The sequence below is a fragment of the Crinia signifera genome, chromosome 1 (assembly GCF_055691185.1).
Source record: "Crinia signifera chromosome 1, ASM5569118v1, whole genome shotgun sequence".
NCBI classification, from domain to species: Eukaryota; Metazoa; Chordata; class Amphibia; order Anura; family Myobatrachidae; genus Crinia; species Crinia signifera.
Window position 1 is genome coordinate 430,600,954 of NC_139217.1, and position 22,230 is coordinate 430,623,183.

General features: G+C 42.9%; 1 protein-coding gene across 9 annotated transcripts in view; it reads left to right on the top strand.

Moving 5' to 3' along the window:
- Nucleotides 1-22,230, top strand: part of MAST4 (microtubule associated serine/threonine kinase family member 4) — a 510,888-nt gene that overhangs the window by 409,428 nt on the left and 79,230 nt on the right. For all 9 annotated transcript variants that reach the window (XM_083152444.1, XM_083152461.1, XM_083152453.1 and 6 more), the window contains 2 exons: nt 1,934-2,003; nt 14,380-14,458. In XM_083152444.1, the coding sequence (XP_083008570.1) occupies nt 1,934-2,003; nt 14,380-14,458 (149 nt within the window). The remainder of the gene's footprint in view (nt 1-1,933; nt 2,004-14,379; nt 14,459-22,230) is intronic.

Genomic DNA, 22,230 nt, shown 5'->3' on the forward strand with positions numbered 1-22,230 from the left:
GTGGAGAATGATAAAGTACCAGGCAATCAGCTCCTAGCTGCCATTTTAAAGGCTGTGTTTCAAAAATGGCGGTAGCTGATTAGCCACTACCTTACCTCTTTCCACTTTATTACCCTTATAGGGGGGCATCCCATAAGTGGGGAGCAACAGGAAGGCTGGATAGCAAGGTGGTTACCATAGAGGAAGAAAGTTGTCGGTAAAAAGATGTATGAAAGGAAGATGTTGTTGAACATGAGAAGCTTGAATAGAATCCTTGAGAAAAAGGGGCAGTTCAGTGATTTTCAAAATGTTGAAGGGAATAAGGTCAAAGGAAAATCAAAGTGGCCAACAAGACATATATCTAGGTCAGGGTGAACAGTGAGAGGAAGATCGGTCTCACCACTGTATTTAAGGTGGATAGACGAGAAAAAGGAGTAGGGGGAAAGCAGAGGCGGATTAAGCACAGGCGATAGGCGGTCGCCCCGGGGCCCCCACGCATAAGGGGCCCCCGCAACGGTGTGGGGCTCCTGTTGCCCCATGCTCGGGCAGTGGGGTTGGGCAGCGCAGGCAGGGGATCCTTGCAGCATGCTGGGCAGTCAGCGGTGTGGTCCCTGCTGTGGATGGGAACTAGTAGCCAATACCGCTACTAGTTCCCATCTGCTGCAGGGACCCTGCCGCTGACTTCTCATATGTTGCAGGGACCCCGCCACTGACTGCCCAGACTGCTGCAGGGACCCCCTGCCCACCTCCGCTGCCCAGGTACCAGCCTCCCCTAGGGTGACTGGTGTCTGTGGAGGCCCCCACAATTTTGTTGTCCAGTGACCCCACAGATTAATCCGCCCCTGGGGGAAGCCAGATAGGAGTGTTCTAGTCAGACACAGAGGGGTAAATTTACTAAGATTGGAGTTCTATGGCCCAAATAATGACCCCTCCCGCACCATGGCCCACATTATCCAAAAGTAAAGGTCCATACACATTGGGCGATTATGCCCCGCGTGTATGGACAGAGATGACCGCTGTCATCGCTGGGGGGTAAAGCCGCTCAGTGCATACACACTGTTCGGCTTTACCAATGCCCGGCACTGTTGGGGGGAGGGGGGATTGGGTTGTGTGTGGACGGCTTTGCATAGTTGTCCACAAAGCTGCTCATTTGCTGGCTTTCCCTGCGATGATGCAGGAGCGCGCATCACCACTCATTGCCGGGCCATACACACTGGGCGGCTTTGAGCTAAGAGACGCTCAAATTTGGTGTTTTGAGCGGCTTTCAGCTCAAAATCGCCCAGTGTGTATGGGCCTTTATATTTGTGGAGATGGACACTGCCAAATGCCTAGGATGACCCTGGGCAGATATGCCACTCTGGCACCCGGCACCTCGACTGTATACCTTCAACTGTATGACCTATATCTCCAGCCCATCAATCAGTTATTAATTGATACTATAATAAATATTGGTTTATAATTATGCTGTTTAATGGCTTTATATTGTGCTAAAATGTATTTTTTTTTTAAAGTATATCATTTAAATAAATAAGTGTCTCTTAAATGTCTTAAATTGAAAAGGTCCTATTATACTACTATATTACTTATTAAAATATCAGAGGCAGGTTGTTGTTTTTTTTTTTTTACATTATTTCTCTCTATTAGCATTTTTCAATAATCCAGCAATAAACTGCCTATTGTCATCTCTCTGGAGCCTAGATTAAATGTAATCAATAGATTGCAATATTGCCCCTTCTGGTTATATTATGAATAATGATGAGATGCTTGTCTTACCCTGCTGGGAATTTACAACAAGGCGTTCTATGGGAATCTACTCCTTGTCAGACAAAGAGATTTATAATACCTGGATTGTTTTCAAGATACAGGACTTTCAGCGCATTATTATTTCTATGTATACTACTTGCATAATACTATATAATGTAATCATGCTCTCATTCTCCCCATTTCCCTATAGGAAGCAGCCCGCAAGACAGCCCGCGGAACTTTTCTCCCAGCGCATCAGCTCATTTCTCATTTGCACGAAGGTAGAAATTTAGTCCCAAAGTACATGGGGCACAATTGTTCTTTCGTTAGCGCTTAATTAGTATCCTAATCTTGCCTAATTGTTTTCTAATGCTTTCTAGCTAGCATATAATTCATGATTTATTAATTTACATGCGTAGTTTGTCATGCACATGCTCCTTGTGTTATCTGACATGTAATGTTTATTAAAAATAGCACCTACGTTTTCTGTTCCTTTGTCTCCAATAACTGGCAATCAGTATGTTAGTACAACAGCATAACATTACTGCATTAAGGACCTGACAATAATCCTTGCAGCTAAAACTTAAATTTGAAACAGAGCCATGTGTGCGGAATTTTGAGACACAGAGAATGTAGAAATAATGCCATATATACAGTCAGGGCAGGCGACAGGGGGGGGCAAAGGGGACTCCTGTACCGGGTCCCAACCTTGTGAGGGGCCCCAAGGTTCTGAGGGGCTATGGGGCAGTAAGCATTGATGCGGCAGTGCAATGGACATCAGGCAGCCACCCGTCCGCCTGGATTCCTGCAAAGGAATTTATTCGGACCTCTGGTAACCTCCCTTTGGTCTGGTCACCTGTCCGACTCTCCTTACTAATGAGTTTAGTGATATCATGCAACGCACTGATCCACACGATGCAACATATTCAATATGCAATGTCAGAAAATTCCATCTCTTCAGGGGGACAGAGTTGGGAGGGAGCCCCAGAGATACCAGTGGACCGGACCCCAAAATTTCTGTTGCCAGCCCTGTATACAGTGTATAAATACAGCAAAGTAACAAACAAAGAGACAAACACATGGTTTGCATGAGTTGTGGTTTCTATATCTATCTATCTATCTATCTATCTATCTATCTATCTATCTATCTTACTGGAATCAATAAACATACAGGGTACACTCCATAGCGCAGTAAATGGTAACCAATTTATTTAAGAACAATGAAAAAAAAAAACGTGTAAGCATCAAGTACCAATGGTAGCGGTCAGACCTAAAGGAAGAGGAAGATAGCTAGGTCAGCCCTCTCATGAAGTCCTGGGAGACGATTTGCATAGGACCGTGGTCTACTGACTTGTCGAGGTGACTTGTACATCAAAAGGGTCTGCCTGTCAAAACTGCAGAGAGCCCAGATCCGACTGTATCATGTGGTGGTATGACCAACCGCCACTGTTTCATTGTTGTTCTTAAATACATTTATTACCATTTAATGCACTATGGAGCGCACCCTGTATGCTTATTGATTCCAGTGATTTTTTTACCCTTGGAGTGGGTTCAGGATTTATAAATGAGAACGTCTGCTTATGATAAACTCTGAAACCAGGAAACAGATTGTGATGCGGTTTTCACCACTGAGTAGGTCATTTTCCCAGGCAAGTTTTATCTAAGTGTCATCAGGGAAATGGGTGGGGGGCTTTGTAGGGAGGGATCCCGTGCATTGCTCTTAGTCGGCAGTGACAGGCGTATGACCCTCAATAGCAACTGAAGGACCGTGGATGGGCATCTGCGGGAAGGTGTCCCGTTCCCTGCTCCTCAATAGCAACCTAACAGAACATTGGAGCAGGCATACTGTGTACCATGCTAGATTTGATTGTAGGTAAGCATCATTAATTAGTAGCACTTGGGCATAAATGTAAAGGTGCCCATACACGTTACAATTATTGCATACAATATTGTATACAATATCGCATCTCATCGGATCTCGGTTTTGCGATGAGATCTAATACAAAAAGTATGTGCAGCACATCGCAAAACCGAGATGCAATAAGATGCAATGAGATGCGATATTGTATACAATATTGTATGCAATAATTGTAACGTGTATGGGTACCTTAAGTCAAAGAGTTCTAAATTATTATTTGTAACAGCCTTCCAATTTAATTTGTAACAGTCTTCCAGTATATGTTTTATTTATATATATATATATATATATATATATATATATATATATATATATATAAATTTCCAAGGAATCCGCACTCATATCTCATCAAAGTGCAAAGGGGATGTGCTCCATAGGATGAAGAGGCATCATAGTATAGAGGAATGGAATGGGCACTAACCAAGGTCTAGGTAATCAAAACAGCATTTTATTTGTATCAAGTTCACATACCATCCAACGTAACGACACGTTTCGGTCTACATGAGACCATCATCAGGAATAGTGCAGCAATGAACAAAAACATCAGCAGAAAAACAACCTGACATCAATCCCTGGGGAAGGACACCCCAGGGATGGATGTCAGGTTGTTTTTCTGCTGATGTTTTTGTTCATTGCTGCACTATTCCTGATGATGGTCTCATGTAGACCGAAACGTGTCGTTGCGTCGGATGGTATGTCAACTTGGTACAAATAAAATGCTGTTTTGATTACCTAGACCTTGGTGAGTGCCCATTCCATTCATATATATATATATATATATATATATATATATATATCTATATATATATCTATATATATATATATCTATATAGATATATAGATATATAGATATATATATCTATATAGATATATATATCTATATAGATATATATATATCTATATATATATATATATCCCAATACTCCTCCACATGCTTATATGCTAGTTTCAGCTGCTTCACCACAATGTTTCCTGAGGGCTATGGAAACAATACCCACCGTTCCGTAGAGTTCCACAACATGAATAAAGTGATTCTCCAAATGATTTTCCAATATTGTGTTTTATTTGTTTCTTCAAAAGTAGTATAAAAAGTGGCCCAACGCGTTTCGTCTTACAAAGACTTCATCAGGGGAACAGTTTACAATCTTTAAAAAGAACCACTGGTGATGTGATCCCGTGTGAAAAACTATATTGAAATTAATAACCGATCCTTAATCCCTAATTACGGGAACGGGGGTGAGTGTCCACCCGTGATTATGGGAGGCCTTTTTGCAAAAACGCCATCATTAACCCCTTCCCGACATTTGACGTACATTTACGTCATGGTCGGGAAGCACTTCCCGACACATGGCGTAAATGTACGTCATGGATTTAAACTGTCACCGCGTCTATAGACGCGGTGACAGTTTCAACATGTCTGCTGTCCCTGACAGCAGACATGTCCGTGCATGCCCCGGGGGGGCTGCGATGCCGCCCCCCCGTCGGCGATCGCTGTGATTGGCTGTTCAGTGTGAACAGCCATTCACAGCGTTTTCCTGTGTCACCGGCGAATAACGTTCGCCGGTGACACGGGATCAGAGGTGATTGGTGCTGTAAAGTACAGCACCAATCACCGCGGGGTGTAAGGGTGACACTGGTGTCACCCCACCTCACCCCGCCCGCCCCCAAAGGCCGTGATTGGTCCGTCGGACCGACGGACCAATCACAGCCAAGGAGGGAGATTTAAACTAACGGTGACTGCACTGCAGACGCCATTCCGGTCTGGAAAGCGTGCAGTGCGGTCACCGTACCCCCCTGCCGCCATACTGACCAGAAATACTTGCTGCAATACTTACCTGATCGCTGCTGATTGCTTCCTGGATCCTGTGCAATAATTGTGCCATACTGTGATATTGTGCTGCTGCACTGTATTAGTATTAGCTAGATAGATAGAGAGATAGATAGAGATAGATAGAGAGAGATAGAGAGAGATAGAGAGAGAGAGATAGAGAGAGATAGAGAGAGATAGAGAGAGATAGAGAGAGATAGAGAGAGATAGAGAGAGATAGAGAGAGATAGAGAGAGAGATAGTGTCAGAGAGTGCTATATTTTGTGCTGCTGCAGTGTGATATAGTTATAGATAGAGAGAGAGATAGAGAGAGAGAGATAGAGAGAGGCCTACTGACAGAGTGCTATATTTTGTGCTGCTGCAGTGTGATAGTTATAGAGAGATAGAGAGAGATAGAGAGAGAGAGATAGAGAGAGATAGAGAGAGATAGTGACAGATTGTGCTATATATTTTTTATATAACTGACTGCTGCCCCCTCCTTTTGTGCTGATCAGTATAAATTAACTGATCAGTAACTTTTTGGGGGCGCAGGTTTTTTTTTTATATATAGATATACCTGTGAGTGCTGCTGCTGCAGTGTCATAGAGTGTTAGATAGTGTTAGATAGTGAGAGATAGAGAGATAAAGAGAGATAGTGATAGAGAGTGCTAAATTTTGTGTCTGCTGTCCCCGCCTTTTGTGCTGATCACTATATCTGAGGTGATCAGCAACTTTTTTGGGGGTACAGAGGTTTTTTTTTTTTTATATATACCTGTCAGTTGCACCAAAGGTTGTGCACCTGCTGCACCTCACTGGTAATCAGTGTCGCATCACTGATCACCTTTTTTTTTTGTGTGTGTGCTGTGGGGTATTTTTTTAATTTTTTTTTTTACACACACTGTGATTTTGTGGGTGTCCTGTGGCCGCTGTGCGCTGATCAGTGACGTACATCACTGATCATCTCTTTCGGCACAGGGTTGATCTATTTTTTTTTTTTTTTTTGATCAAATTCCTGTTGCCTTTGAGCGCTGTTCAGTGACAGACGTTACTGACCAACATCTGTGCTCAATTTTTGGCGCAGGACCTTTTTTTTTTTAACCCCTTCCTTTTTTTTTTTTTTAACCCCTTCATTTTTTTTTTTTTTTATTGGTATAAAGTATTTTTTTTTTTTTCTGCACCACATACACACTACACACTACATACCCCCCGGATTGAAATAAAGTTTGTGCCCCCCCCTACACTATACACGTGTTGAAACATTTCACTACCGGTAACACAAAAATAAAAATGGCATCCCAAATGTCCTCCCAAATGTCCTCCCAAATGTCCTCCCAATCATCCAGGAGAATGTATTCAGTGGAGGAGGCATATGCCATGCTTGCTTCTGACTCTGACACAGCCAGTGATGCAAGCGGGGAATTTGAAGGATTTGCCTTAAGCTCCTCTTCCTCCTCTGCTGATGAGGGACCCCCTCAAAGACGCCCCCGTAGATCAGCTGAGATTCCCCCCCCAATAATTGATCTAGTATGGACCCCACCACCAGACAATTTTGAGCCCCAGGTTCCTGAGTTTTTGGCCATGCCAGGAATCCAATTTGATTCCACAGGTCTCAGAGAAATTGACTTTTTCAAATTATTTTTCTCTGATGATTTTATAAATTTAATGGTGGACCAAACTAATTTATATGCCCAGCAGTTTATTGCTCAAAACCCCACGTCATCATTTGCTAGGTGGACCCCTGTAGATGCAGTAGAGATGATGACGTTTTGGGGTCTGGTGTTTCATATGGGCATAGTAAAAAAGCCAGAAATTAGGCAATATTGGAGTACAGATGTTCTGTACAGTACTCCATTTTACCGTATGGCCATGCCCCGGACTCGATTTGAGACAATTCTTAAATTCATACATTACACCGATAATGCACAGTGCCCACCCAGAGATGATCCCACCTTTGACCGGCTATTCAAAGTCAGGCCGGTCATTGATCATTTCAGTGCCAAATTTGAAGAGGTGTACATCCCTGAAAAATTTATTTGTATCGACGAGTCCCTTATACATTTTAAAGGAAGGGTTAAATTCCGCCAGTACCTTCCCAGTAAGAGGGCAAGGTATGGCATAAAAATGTATAAACTGTGTGAAAGCACCTCAGGGTACACCCACAGGTTTAGGGTTTATGAAGGGAAGGATTCAAGAATTCAACCGCCAGAATGCCCCCCCTCCCTCGTAGGTGTTAGTGGGAAAATTGTCTGGGATTTAGTGCACCCCTTCCTGGATAAAGGTTATCACCTCTATGTGGATAACTTTTACACTAGCATCCCCCTGTTTAAGGCCCTTGGTTCAAGAGGTACAGCAGCTTGCGGTACTGTGCGCAAGAACCAAAGAGGCCTCCCAAAAACGCACATTGCCCAAGTAATGAGAAGGGGTGAAAGCAGGGGAATATGCACCGAAAATATGTTGTTGGTCAAATATAAGGACAAGAGGGATGTCCTTATACTGACAACAATTCACGGAGACAGTACCACCTCCGTCCCTGTACGAGGTACCAGTACCCACACCTCAAAACCTAATTGTATCCTGGATTACAATAGGTACATGGGCGGAGTGGATCTTTCAGATCAGGTACTGAAGCCGTACAGTGCCCTGCGGAAAACAAAAATCTGGTACAAGAAGGTGGCCGTGTATATCATCCAGATGGCACTGTATAACGCTTACGTGCTATTCCGTTCTACCGGCCAGAGGGGGACATTTATGCACTTTCAAGAGGAAGTCATAAAGGGCCTAATATTTGGGAACCAGCAGGCAGAGGGCCCCAGTACTTCTAGTACTGGCCCCCGTATTGTACCAGGGCAGCATTTTCCTGATGAAATCCCCTCCACTGGAAAAAAGGGCAGGACACAAAAAAGGTGCAAAGTTTGCTATAAAAAGGGAATAAGAAAGCAAACTATTTTCCAGTGTGACACTTGCCCCGACAAACCCGGCCTATGTATAAAGGAGTGTTTTAAATTATACCACACATCTATGGAATATTAGGTTCATAATTTCACCGTGCTTCGGGGGTCTTGCTAATGCCACATAGCACCCACCATTCATTCCACCAGAATCTGAGCCGCAAAATCCAAAAATCACTCCTTCCCTTCTGAGTCCTGCCATGCACCCAACTGGTATTTTTTGGTCACATGTGAGGCATTGCCGTACTCGGGAGATATTGGGGCACAGATTTTGGGGTGCTTTTTCTCCTTCATACCTTCTGAAAATGAAAAATTTTGAGCCAGAACTGCATTTTTGTGTAAAAAATGTAATTTTTCTTTTTCACTGCCCACTTGTATCAAAATTGGTGAAACCCCTGGGGGTTTTAAATGTACACTATACCCCTAGATGAATTCCCTGAGGGGTGTAGTTTTCAAAATGGGGTGACTTGTGGGGGGGTTCCACTGTATTGGTGCTTGGGGGGTCTTGCTAATGCGACATAGCACCCACCAAAATTCCACCAGAATTTGTGCTGCAAACTCCAAATATCACTCCTTCCCTTCTGAGTCCTGCCACTTTTTGGTCACACATGAGGCATTGCCGTACTCGGGAGAAATTGGGGCACAGATTTTGGGGTGCTTTGTCTCCTTCATTCCTTGTGAAAATGAAATATTTTGAGCCAGAACTGCATTTTTGTGTAAAAAAATGTAATTTTTCATTTTCACTGCCCACTTGTATCAAAATTGGTGAAACCCCTGGGGGTTTGAAATGTACACTATACCCCTAGATGAATTCCCTGAGGGGTGTAGTTTGCAAAATGGGGTGACTTGTGGGGGGGTTCCACTGTATTGGTGCAACATAGCACCCACCATTCATTCCACCAGAATCTGTGCTGCAAAATCCAAAAATCACTCCTTCCCTTCTGAGTCCTGCCATGCACCCAACTGGTATTTTTTGGTCACATGTGAGGCATTGCCGTACTCGGGAGAAATTGGGGCACAGATTTTGGGGTGCTTTTTCTCCTTCATACCTTCTGAAAATGAAAAATTTTGAGCCAGAACTGCATTTTTGTGTAAAAAATGTAATTTTTCTTTTTCACTGCCCACTTGTATCAAAATTGGTGAAACCCCTGGGGGTTTTAAATGTACACTATACCCCTAGATGAATTCCCTGAGGGGTGTAGTTTGCAAAATGGGGTCACTTGTGGGGGGGTTCTACTGTATTGGTGCTTGGGGGGTCTTGCTAATGCGACATAGCACCCACCAAAATTCCACCAGAATCTGAGCTGCAAAATCCAAAAATCACTCCTTCCCTTTTGAGTCCTGCCATGCACCCAACTGGTATTTTTTGGTCACATGTGAGGCATTGCCGTACTCGGGAGAAATTGGGGCACAGATTTTGGGGTGCTTTTTCTCCTTCATACCTTCTGAAAATGAAAAATTTTGAGCCAGAACTGCATTTTTGTGTAAAAAATGTAATTTTTCATGTTCACTGCCCACTTGTATCAAAATTGGTGAAACCCCTGGGGGTTTGAAATGTACACTATGCCCCTAGATGAATTCCCTGAGGGGTGTAGTTTGCAAAATGGGGTGACTTGTGGGGGGGTTCCACTGTATTGGTGCTTGGGGGGTCTTGCTAATGCGACATAGCACCCACCAAAATTCCACCAGAATCTGAGCCACAAAATCCAAAAATCACTCCTTCCGTTCTGAGTCCTGCCATGCACCCAACTGGTATTTTTTGGTCACATGTGAGGCATTGCCGTACTCGGAAGAAATTGGGGCACATATTTTGGGGTGCTTTTTCTCCTTCATACCTTCTGAAAATGAAAAATTGTGAGCCAGAACTGCATTTTTGTGTAAAAAAATGTAATTTTTCATTTTCACTGCCCACTTGTATCAAAATTGGTGAAACCCCTGGGGGTTTGAAATGTACACTATACCCCTAGATGAATTCCCTGAGGGGTGTACTTTGCAAAATGGGGTGACTTGTGGGGGGGTTCCACTGTATTGGTGCTTGGGGGGTCTTGCTAATGCGACATAGCACCCACCAAAATTCCACCAGAATCTGAGCTGCAAAATCCAAAAATCACTCCTTCCCTTCTGAGTCCTGCCATGCACCCAACTGGTATTTTTTGGTCACATGTGAGGCATTGCCGTACTCGGGAGAAATTGGGGCACAGATTTTGGGGTGCTTTTTCTCCTTCATACCTTCTGAAAATGAAAAATTTTGAGCCAGAACTGCATTTTTGTGTAAAAAATGTAATTTTTCTTTTTCACTGCCCACTTGTATCAAAATTGGTGAAACCCCTGGGGGTTTTAAATGTACACTATACCCCTAGATGAATTCCCTGAGGGGTGTAGTTTTCAAAATGGGGTGACTTGTGGGGGGGTTCCACTGTATTGGTGCTTGGGGGGTCTTGCTAATGCGACATAGCACCCACCAAAATTCCACCAGAATCTGAGCCGCAAAATCCAAAAATCACTCCTTCCGTTCTGAGTCCTGCCATGCACCCAACTGGTATTTTTTGGTCACATGTGAGGCATTGCCGTACTCGGAAGAAATTGGGGCACATATTTTGGGGTGCTTTTTCTCCTTCATACCTTCTGAAAATGAAAAATTGTGAGCCAGAACTGCATTTTTGTGTAAAAAAATGTAATTTTTCATTTTCACTGCCCACTTGTATCAAAATTGGTGAAACCCCTGGGGGTTTGAAATGTACACTATACCCCTAGATGAATTCCCTGAGGGGTGTACTTTGCAAAATGGGGTGACTTGTGGGGGGGTTCCACTGTATTGGTGCAACATAGCACCCACCATTCATTCCACCAGAATCTGTGCTGCAAAATCCAAAAATCACTCCTTCCCTTCTGAGTCCTGCCATGCACCCAACTGGTATTTTTTGGTCACATGTGAGGCATTGCCGTACTCGGGAGAAATTGGGGCACAGATTTTGGGGTGCTTTTTCTCCTTCATACCTTCTGAAAATGAAAAATTTTGAGCCAGAACTGCATTTTTGTGTAAAAAAATGTAATTTTTCATTTTCACTGCCCACTTGTATCAAAATTGGTGAAACCCCTGGGGGTTTGAAATGTACACTATACCCCTAGATGAATTCCCTGAGGGGTGTAGTTTGCAAAATGGGGTGACTTGTGGGGGGGTTCCACTGTATTGGTGCTTGGGGGGTCTTGCTAATGCGACATAGCACCCACCAAAATTCCACCAGAATCTGAGCTGCAAAATCCAAAAATCACTCCTTCCCTTTTGAGTCCTGCCATGCACCCAACTGGTATTTTTTGGTCACATGTGAGGCATTGCTGTACTCGGGAGAAATTGGGGCACAGATTTTGGGGTGCTTTGTCTCCTTCATACCTTCTGAAAATGACAAATTTGGAGCCAGAACTGCATTTTTGTGTAAAAAAAATAATTTTTCATTTTCACTGCCCAGTTGTACCACAATTGGTGAAACCCCTGCGGGTTTGAAATGTACACTATACCCCTAGCTGAATTCCCTGAGGGGTGTAGTTTGCAAAATGGGGTCACTTGTGGGGGGGTTCCTAACTTTTAGCATGTTATGGTGCCTAGAAACCTACATGGTGCCTAAAAAATAATCTCATAAAAAGGAGGCTCCAAAATCAAGTAGGTGCTCCTTCTATTATGAAGCCTGTGGTTTGGTCACCGTGCACACTAGGGCCACATATAGGATATTTATGAAAACAAAAGAATTGGGGGAATCAATTTTTAGTCACATTTCTCTAGTAAAATGTACTGTGTTCCTTAGAAAAATGTATTAAAATTGCAAATCTGCAAAAAAAAAGAAATTTTGAAATTTCACCTACACTTTGTTTTAATTCCTGTGAAACACCTAAAGGGTTAACAAACTTCCAAAATGCTGTTTTGAATACTGTGAGGGGTGCAGTTTTTGAAATGGCATCATTTATGGGGGTGTCTCACATACAAGTCCCTCAAAGTCACATCAGAACTGAACTGGTCCCTAAAAAAATCAGTGTTTGAAATTTTCTTGAAAATTTGAGAATTTGCTATTCATATTGTAAGCCTCCTAGTGTCCCAAAAAATTAAAAGGAAGTTGAAATAATGATGTCAACATAAAGTAGACATATGGTCTATGTTAGTTATTCACTATTTTGAGTGGTAAGATTATTTGTCTCACAAGCAGAAAATTTAACATTTTGCAAATCGCTAAATTTTCCATTTTTTCACGATATTTTGGTATTTTTCACAAAAAAACACAGACTGTATCGACGAAAATTTACCACTAACTTGAAGTACAATGTGTCACGAAAAAACAATCTCAAAATCACTGGGATAAGTAAAAGCAAAAAAAAGTTATCCCCACTTAAGTGAGACATGTCAGAATTGAAAAAAAGGGCTCTGTCAGGAAGGCAAAAACAGGCTCTGTCAGGAAGGGGTTAATGAGATAATCTTCATATATAAAAAACCACAAGGGTTATAGGTAAAATAATTTCTAATGGCTGTCCTGTAGCTCTTTAACTGAACCAAAAAAGCGTCTTGATTTGGTGTCAGCGATTTAAAGCTCCTGTAGGGACCTCCTTCTCATGTAGGGTAAACCACTAGAATCTATCTATATATGGCAGTGGTTCCCAACCCTGGTCCTCAAGTACTCCCAGTGAATGTTTTGCAGGTCTCCACACAGAATCACAAGTGCTATAATTAGCTCCACCTGTGGATCTTTTCAAATATGCCTGAATAATGAGTGCACCTGCAGGGTGACCTGGAAAATGTGCAATGTTGGGGGTACTTGAGGACCAGGGTTGGGAACCACTGATATATGGGATGCAGTCAAAATCCCGGCAGGGTCAAAATCTCGACATTTAAAATCCCGACAAGGTCAAAATACCGACATATAGAATGTACAGGTGAAACAGTCAACATGACTTTCGGTCGACAGGTTGCGCGGTCGACTTGGTTTTTTTTACTGTATTTTGACCCGGCATGTGCCGACAGGCGGTATTTCATGCCCTACCATCCACTAGGGCGTGGTGGGAGAATAAAGTGAGCGATGCTAGGGGCTGCGGTTCACTTCTGTGTCCATGTCGACATTCGGGTCAAAAAACAATGGAAAAACCCATGTCGACCTCGCAACCTGTCGACAGAAAGTCATGTTGACTGTTTCACCTGTACATTCTATATGTCGGTATTATGACCTTGTTGGGTACTTATGTATTATCTGGGCTCCCATGTTAAATGCACCCCATTTTTTCATACCCCTACTATCCAACTACGCATGGAGTTGATTTTATATAGTGTGGCGAGCACAGCGAGCCACCGTGCCCGAAGCGTGGCGAGCGGACGCGGTCTCATAAGAAAAACGGGAGCCCAGATATTACATAAGTACCCCTTGTTGGGATTTTATATGTCGGGATTTTGACCCTGTCGGGATTTATATATATATATATATATATATCTATATATCTACCAGAACGAAAATAAGGCGGAGCCTAAACGCTGTATATCGATATATCGATATATCGATATATAGATATATATATATCTATATATATATACCTTCAGAGGAAAGATGCTATTGATGAGTGTGAAGCCTGGTAAACTGCATCATAAAGATCAGTCCCTCATGGGTGTATTAAAGGGGGTGTAGCCAAATGACACCCACAAATCACTGCAATATGCTGCAAATGGTGCTGTTCTGATTGTGGTTACTTGGGGGAGGGGTTTCTAGGCACTGACAAACTCTCCCTGTGACCCTATCTGCATCACTGAGTAAATATATAAATGATATACTGCTTGTTGACACATAACTATAATAACCTATGTTATGTATATATGAGAAGGGCCTAAAAAGGTGTAAAATGTAAGTAAATATTGTGCTGGCTGTTAAAGCATATTCTTAAACAGTCTAAGTGTATGTAATGAATACAAAGTAAATCCTGTGACTTATTAATGCACTGTTTTTACTGATCAACAGGACCGATGGACGCCGTTGGTCTTTGGCCTCTCTGCCTTCATCTGGGTATGGAACGAATACACCCAGCTCCACCGTATCTGTAAGTGTTCTCTATCACCTGAACTCTGTATCATGTTCTCTCTCCCTCTGAAAGATCATTTGTGTACAGCTATATATATGATAAATGTCGTCACTTTTAGTTTTCTCTAGATAGTTCCCCCTCATGGATGACATAGTATTTCTATGACCTGCTCTTTATGTTGTCCTATGGCCAGATAGCTCCTCGGTGGCCTGTAATAACTATAACACATATATTTCAGAGTCCATTATTCATACACCGTAGGTATTACTGTGGTTATTAGTATGCTTATATATTTGTAACTATTAATACTGCGTTTACAATGTTGTCTCAACCTAATTGACTTTGTCTAATGTACAATTGCTGATCTACTGTATGCTTTATACACAGCAGGTTTTTTCATAGGGGACTAGGACTGTGACAGCACAGTTGATGTAGCGGTTTGCGTCACTGCCCCACAGTCCCAAGGTCCTGAGTTAAATTTTTGTGTTTCTATGTGCGGTATAGAAGATAAGGAGTTTTTAGCTAGAAAGTCAATACGTTGACACCAAATAGCAGACATGCATTCGATTGACCGGTACAAAATGTCGACAGTAGGTGAGGATGACCAGTACAAAAGGTTGACATGAAAAGTTTTTACAATGGTTTGGGTAAAATCTTCGCCTGCCATGCTTTGGTCAAAGTGGTTTGCGCCACTACTGCTGCGCTCCCAACAGGTTGCTTTACCCAATCATTGATAGTAAATCAAGCAAATGTTGGGAAAGACCCAGAAAACATGCATTGACTGTTGTCATGGTGACCTTTTGACCTGTTGTTGATAAGCACTGTTGACCTTTCATCTGTTGTCCTATTGTTACCCTAGACCTATTACATGTTGTGCATGATATTGATATTGACTTTTTGACTGTACCTAGACACTGTCTATCTGTCATCATGATACCGTTTCCACAGAGAGCTCTATTTTCCTCACACACTGTAAGAACACATTGATTAATTGGCTTCTGACAAATAGAAAATTAACTATTGAGTGTTTGTTTGTGTGGCCATGTGATAACAGGAAAAAATAAAGTCCATATGCTAAATTGCGTATTCGGTACGTGTGTATTTTGTAGCCCCTTGATGATTTCTCTTGCACCAGCCACAAGGCGGGATTTACTAAATTGATTATGTGGTTAAAATCCATTTTTTTTCTGGGTTTTTACCACATTTTTGTATACACTGAAGCCCCTTTAGCCGGGGCACCGCAGGTAGGGAATTACCAGCAAAAACTGACGATACGCTATAGAAGCCTACGGGATTCTCTCGGCAGCGCTGTGTGAGCGATCCGTCACGGTTCCCTCCCAGCATGCCCTGCAGCCAGTGCTGTCTCAGACCCGGAAGTCTAGCATCGGAGCAGCACCGCAAAGGACAACTCTTCTTGCAACAGCTGACTTTTTGCATTAATATTTGCATATGTTAGTTGTAATAGGGGATTATTAAGATTGCATTAAGCGTCGATTTGGGGTAGAGGTTGTGAAAGCAACCCCCCAATGTACTATACAACGTTTGAACGTGTGACATTTGTGTTGCTACGTCCCTAGGGTGAATACTAGAATTGCTATCATATTACTGTTCTGCCCATGTAAGTATTGTTAACACAATTGTTTTTCTACCTCTCAGGGGTGTTTAGAACCTGTGAATAGCCAGGTGACGTTAATATTGGACATAAACATTTGTCACCAGTGAATGTAAATTGATTACTCACAGGGCTTTTTCCCTTTCGCTGCCAGGTCATGCAGCCACTCCTTTCCTGAGTGTAATATGAGTGATGGGCTCTAGTGCTCGCTTGCTTGGGGAACAGGAAAAGCCACAAGATCTGCATTTTCATCACCGCACCTTGTAAACGTGAATGTGCAGCCTATCACTGCTATCTGCAGTCCCTGGCTTTGACTGTTTCATAACTTCATCCCTGTACTACAAAAACACCTCTGCAGCTGTTGATCCGTTCTGCAATAGCTGGGGCTTGGATGTCCTTTTAAACTGCTCACTTACCTTCTTAATGATTTAGGTTTAATGTACGGGAAGGGGATATAATGGATGATATCGTTCTCCATTTCACAGTGCTGCAATTATCATGTTTTTTTTTTTTTTTTTTTAACCTTTCTTCATTGTTCTTGGACACAATTCTGAAACACTGTTAATTTGTTTGTTTTAAACACTATACAGTTTATATTTCCCTTGCTAACAAGTTCCAATAGTTCATTTCTGTTTTGCATTAAAGCTGTGCTATCATTTACACCTTACATTTTAACACCCATATTCCTTCCACTAGCCTCGTCCGTTCCCCTAGCCTTAGTGCAGCCATTTTGCCTGGGGCTGCTGCAGTGGGTATGGGATCATTTGGTCTACAGCATGATGGTTGACAGTCATTAGTTCGACACCATTAGGTCGACATGGGTCTAGGTCGACATGGGTCTAGGTCGACATGGGTCTAGGTCGACATGGGTCTAGGTCGACATGGGTCTAGGTCGACATGTGAAAAGGTTAACATGGTTCTAGGTGAAAAGGTCATTAGTTCGACAGGTCATTACCAGTAGTTCGACAATGTCTAGGTCGACAGTCAAAAGATTGACATTGACAGGTTTTTTTACCTGAATGTCAACACAGTCGACATGGACACAGTTTAAAGTGCACCTTATCCCCTCGCATCGCTCGCTGCGCTCGCAATGCATTGGGGACACTATTTTATTCTCCTGCCATGCCCTAGTGGATGGTAGGGCATGAAATACCGCCTGTTGGCACATGTCGGCTCAAAAAACAGTGAAAAACCCCATGTTGACCTTTTGACTGTCGACCTAATGACCTGTCGGACTAACGACCTGTCGAACTAATGACCTTTCGACCTAGAACCATGTTGACCTAGACCAATGTCAACCTTTTCCCATGTCGATCTAATGGTGTTGACCTAATGACTGTCTACCATCATGCTGTAGACCAAATGACCGCATCCCATTAGGTCGACAAGCATTATGGTCGACATGACTTTAGGTTGACAGGGACATTAAGTGGACATCGGTAAGGTCAACATTGAAAAAGTCGACATGTTTTTTATTTTTATTTTTTACCGGCAACACAGTCAACATAAACACTAAAACGTAGCACCGCGTCCCCTCAAATGGCTCGCTAGGCTTGCCATGCTTGTCTACATCATGCTGGTGACCCAATGACCATATCCCGCTGCAGTACAGTAATACTGGCATGTTGCATCCATTCAGCTGTGCATTTTCAAATGATTACAGAGAGGGGGCGCTTGTAGGACCAATCAAAGCCCTCGTCATATTGTTTGCAGATTCTGACTGGTCCCCCAGTGTGATCTATCACATTTGCTTAGTGAATTACATCCATTAACATATATGTGCTTAATATTGGTTTGTAAAATAAGTTCAATTGGGAATTATGCTACAAACATGTTAATTGGGGGTATATTTCATAGAAATCAGCCTTAAACAGCATAAAACTCAAAGTTTAAATTGTTATTAGTTATAAAAGTGTTCCACACTGCTGCTGGTACAGGTGCTGAAAGTATCTAGCCTTAGGCCAGGGAAGACTCATCCCAAGGTCAGTGAAGTCAGCGGAAGATCATCTGACAGAACACTGGTGCTTGTGAAATGACAGAAGAAAATGTTGAAATGCTGGGTTAGGGTGTGCCACCTCCATAGGTGGTGTCTCTTACAAAGCCAGACTGAAGATTAAGGATGATCTGTTTTGCAAGGTCATGCAGGGTTGACAACCTAGTATCCGTTTTCATCACAACGGATGTACAGTATGACCTGTGTTTCATGTTTACACCTTAGTCTTTGTCATTGCTACTCTGTGCTGTAGGAGGACCATGCTGTTTCGATCATTTACCTTATAGCAGCTTCCACCTGCCTCCTTTCTCCTCCTCACATCACACCACACCACTGCCCTAGGTCACATGCTATCCTGCCCTTTGATGCACAAGTTAGGCTTGGTACATCTCTATACAATTGTTGCGCCGTTCACCCAATATTGGATGTTTGTATAGGTGTGTATTCAGGACCGTTACAGGAGTGTTAATAGCAAGTGGCTTAAAGGGTTCCCACAATTTTTGGGAAGGGAGGTCTAATGCGCCATTAAATATTTATTTACCAATACCATAGAAGCCCGTACACACTTAGCTATAGCCCACGCAGTGTGTATGGGGGCTCTCAGGGTTCCAGCTGGATGCACACTACTCAGCCGCTCAGTAGCATTTACCCGATCAGCTGAGTGATCACAAAGTGTGTACCCAGCTTTATACTGTCCAAGCCAATCAGCTCCTAACTGACATGTTACTGGCTGTGTTTGAAAAGTTGCATTCCACAGCGTGGCTGTCGCTAGCCACGTGCAGACAGTGGAGGACTTCTCTTACTACCCGCGGCAGTGTGCATTGTTAACAATATAGGGCCTAATTCAGATTGGATTGTTCTCTAATAGACAAATCCATGTGCACTGCAGGTGGGGCAAATGTAACATGTGCAGAGAAAGTCTGTTCATTCTGAAATGTAAATTGCTTTGTAATAATAAAGCAGCCAGTATTTACCCTGCACAGAAACAAAATAACTCACACAAATCTATCCCTGCACAAGTTACATTTTCCCCACCTGCAGTGCACATGGTTTTTGTCCATTAGAGATAAAATTTGCTTTGCAATCCAGTCTGAATTAGGCTCATAGTGCGTGTTAGACGATATGAAGCAAAATAGTGGATACAAAAGAGTGTTTCGGTGACAACACACAGGCGTTCTGTGGAATCCAAGGAATCTTTAATAAAATATCAAAATGACACTAACACAGGGGTTTCCAATCTTTTTTGAATCACGGCACCCTAGAGTATCAGAATTTGTCCACGGCACCCCTAGGCCCAGAAAAAAAAAAATCTAAAATCAAGTAGATTGTGTTTATATGTGCTTCTTAGGTTCAGTTATATGTTAAATGGCAGCATTTGCTTCTGTTTTTACACATATTTTATGATTGGCACCCACCAACACTGGTTTTACCCATAAATACTTAACCATAAATTATTTGCTTTGGTCCTGGACCACCAACCTGCGGCACCCCTGCAAGTGTCCCGAAGCACCCCAGGGAGCCACGGCACACAGTTTGGGAACCACTGCACTAACATGACAAACAAATAACATGAGAGAGTGAGTAAAATCCACCAATATAGATAAAAATAGGGATGATCTTACCCAGGTCAGAATTTGGAGCCTATAGGGATGGAATCACTCTTTTGAATCCACTATCTATCACGGTTTAAGCATACCTCCCAACTGTCACGATTACAGCGGGACAGTCCCGATTTTCGGGTCCTGTCCCGCTGTTCCACCCGCGGCAGGCATTGTCCCGCTGCGGGGGGTGGCAGTTGGGAGACCCCCCAATCTAATAGAATAGACGCTGTGCGCATGCGCACAGCGTCTATTCTCGTATGAAAATGAGGTCGCGGCTAATTAGCATAAGCCGCACCCTCATTTGCATACACCCCACCCCCTTTGCGCGAGTGTCCCTATTTATGAAGCAAAGAAGTTGGGAGGTATGGTTTAAGGGAAACCCATAGGTGACACGTTCAAAGGGCGGTATTTAATCCAGGTCGCTATTTCTGCCGGCGGAAATAGCGGCCCTCGCTTTAATGCTGCCATTACCGCCAGCAATGTAGACAGTTTCCAACAAAACAGATCCGACCGTAAAACAGGTGGGATCTCTTTTGTTGGAAACAGACGTGGATTGTCAAAATCACGTTGTTTTTTTTGACAATCTGCAACTCTTTTCACCGAGTTTCTGACACTCGACAGCCGGAAAATTGAATTCCGAGTTACAGTGGAACGGAACAAGAATGGCCCGGGATTCCGAATGTCGGGGACTTTCCGACAATAGGAATCCCAGATTGAATACCCCCCCCAAGACTGCAACCGTAAGTAGCACTAAGACGTAATACTCGTGTTTTCATACAGATATGTACCTAAATATCTTATCGATGGTCTTATATCATGCACATATCGTTAAATTTATCATCTATTGTGTACGCACCCTTAAAGATCTCGGGCATAAACTCCCCTGCAAATTGCATCAGGCTATTGACACTCCCTTTAGCTGGTGATCTTTGTTCCTTGTGACAGTGTTGGGACTTGTCTGGGATATTTCTTTCACAACTTAGCTTTTCAGTCTTGTTTGTTGAAATCCTTAGAGAAACAGCTAATTACTGTATAACAGAGCCACATGCACCCCTACTCTTCCTGAATGTTGCGAAATGCTAATAAAAACAATTATAGAAATGAAACTACTGCAGGTTAAGTCAACCTTGTGCAAACTAAAATGTAGAGGAGGCTGGGACTTAAAGCATTACTCTGTAGGTCTAGTACAGTTCTGTCCAGTGGCGGTTTTTACCTATGGGATGCAGAGCTGCCTATCCCCCCCCCCCCCAGTTAAAATCTGCCAGTGTGCTCAGCCCAAGTAAAATCAGATGCAGCCTGGGAGACTCAGACTGGTTCAAAGGGACTATTGGAAGTCTGACCTGCCAAACCCATAGAAAGTCACTCTGCTTTGCAGCCCAATTTGGCTTCTATTGGCTGCAACCAATACAGCCCATAGAAACTGGGGTTACTCGGAAGGCGCAGTACCATTGCCAATACTGCACATGCACTGGTCTCGGAGCCTGTCATCTGCACTGAACAGGCACCGGAACCACGAACGGGAGCAGTAGTGAGAGTTGGCGTTGAAAAGTTGCCGGCAGCGCGGCCAGCAGCAGCAGCTCCCCTGCTTCAGTGAGGAAGGAACCACCGCTGGTCCAGTTCTAGAATAAATAAATAGTATAGAAAAAGTAATGTGATCAGGAAAGTCTTATTTACAAACAGAATACAAGATGTACATTAAACTGTTGACAGCCCTCCTATCAGGGTCGATCCTATTAGCGCCAAAGGGTCCGAGGTGGTATTCGGGTGCCTTTTAAATGTTGAAAACGGCACCCGAATTAAGCCGATCTTGCACCCTTCGCGAGCACTTTTAAGCAAATTCAGTCCGCCGTAAAGTGTGCATGGTGTTGTGATGATTTGCAATTTCGAATCATCCGCATCTAATAGGATCGACCCCTTAGAACACATTGTAAACCCTCTTTATTGCCAAGGCCTAATTATGTATGAAATCTATACCTATTATTATTGTTATCATCCTTTATTTATATCTTGTCACAAGGGATCCGCAAATAAAGAGTATATAAATAAGCAAGAGAGGAAACGGCTACTAATGTAGCACATTGCATGCTTTTCGTACTAGATGCGATGCGATCTAGTACAAAAGGTATGGAGAACATCGTTCCGTGTATGGGCACCGTAACAGGTGAAGACAATCCAGGACAAGTACAGTGTACATAAATATATCTGCATTAGCAGACCATACTGAATTAATAATTAAGATGGCAGGAAACTTATGGCATTTGGCGTCATCGAAGAGGAATAAGGCCCTGCTCGTGAGAGCTTACGTTAATCACCCTTCTAGTATACATGAAAACAGGTATGCACGCCAGTGTGGGCTGTTCTCATTTTATTATATGTGGGGCTCAATACTCAGCTGCCTCTTTCCAATTCCCATTTGTAAAGGTCTTGATACCCACTTCAGTTTCAAGGACTTCAGATCCTTGAGATGTCCTGATACCAGGAAGGGAGATTTGTTTTTGACAATCAAATACGGTAGCTAATCAGGAACTGTCAACATAGGCTGCCTATATAGTAATAAAATGTTTGATGTAGAGGCAGAGAGTCT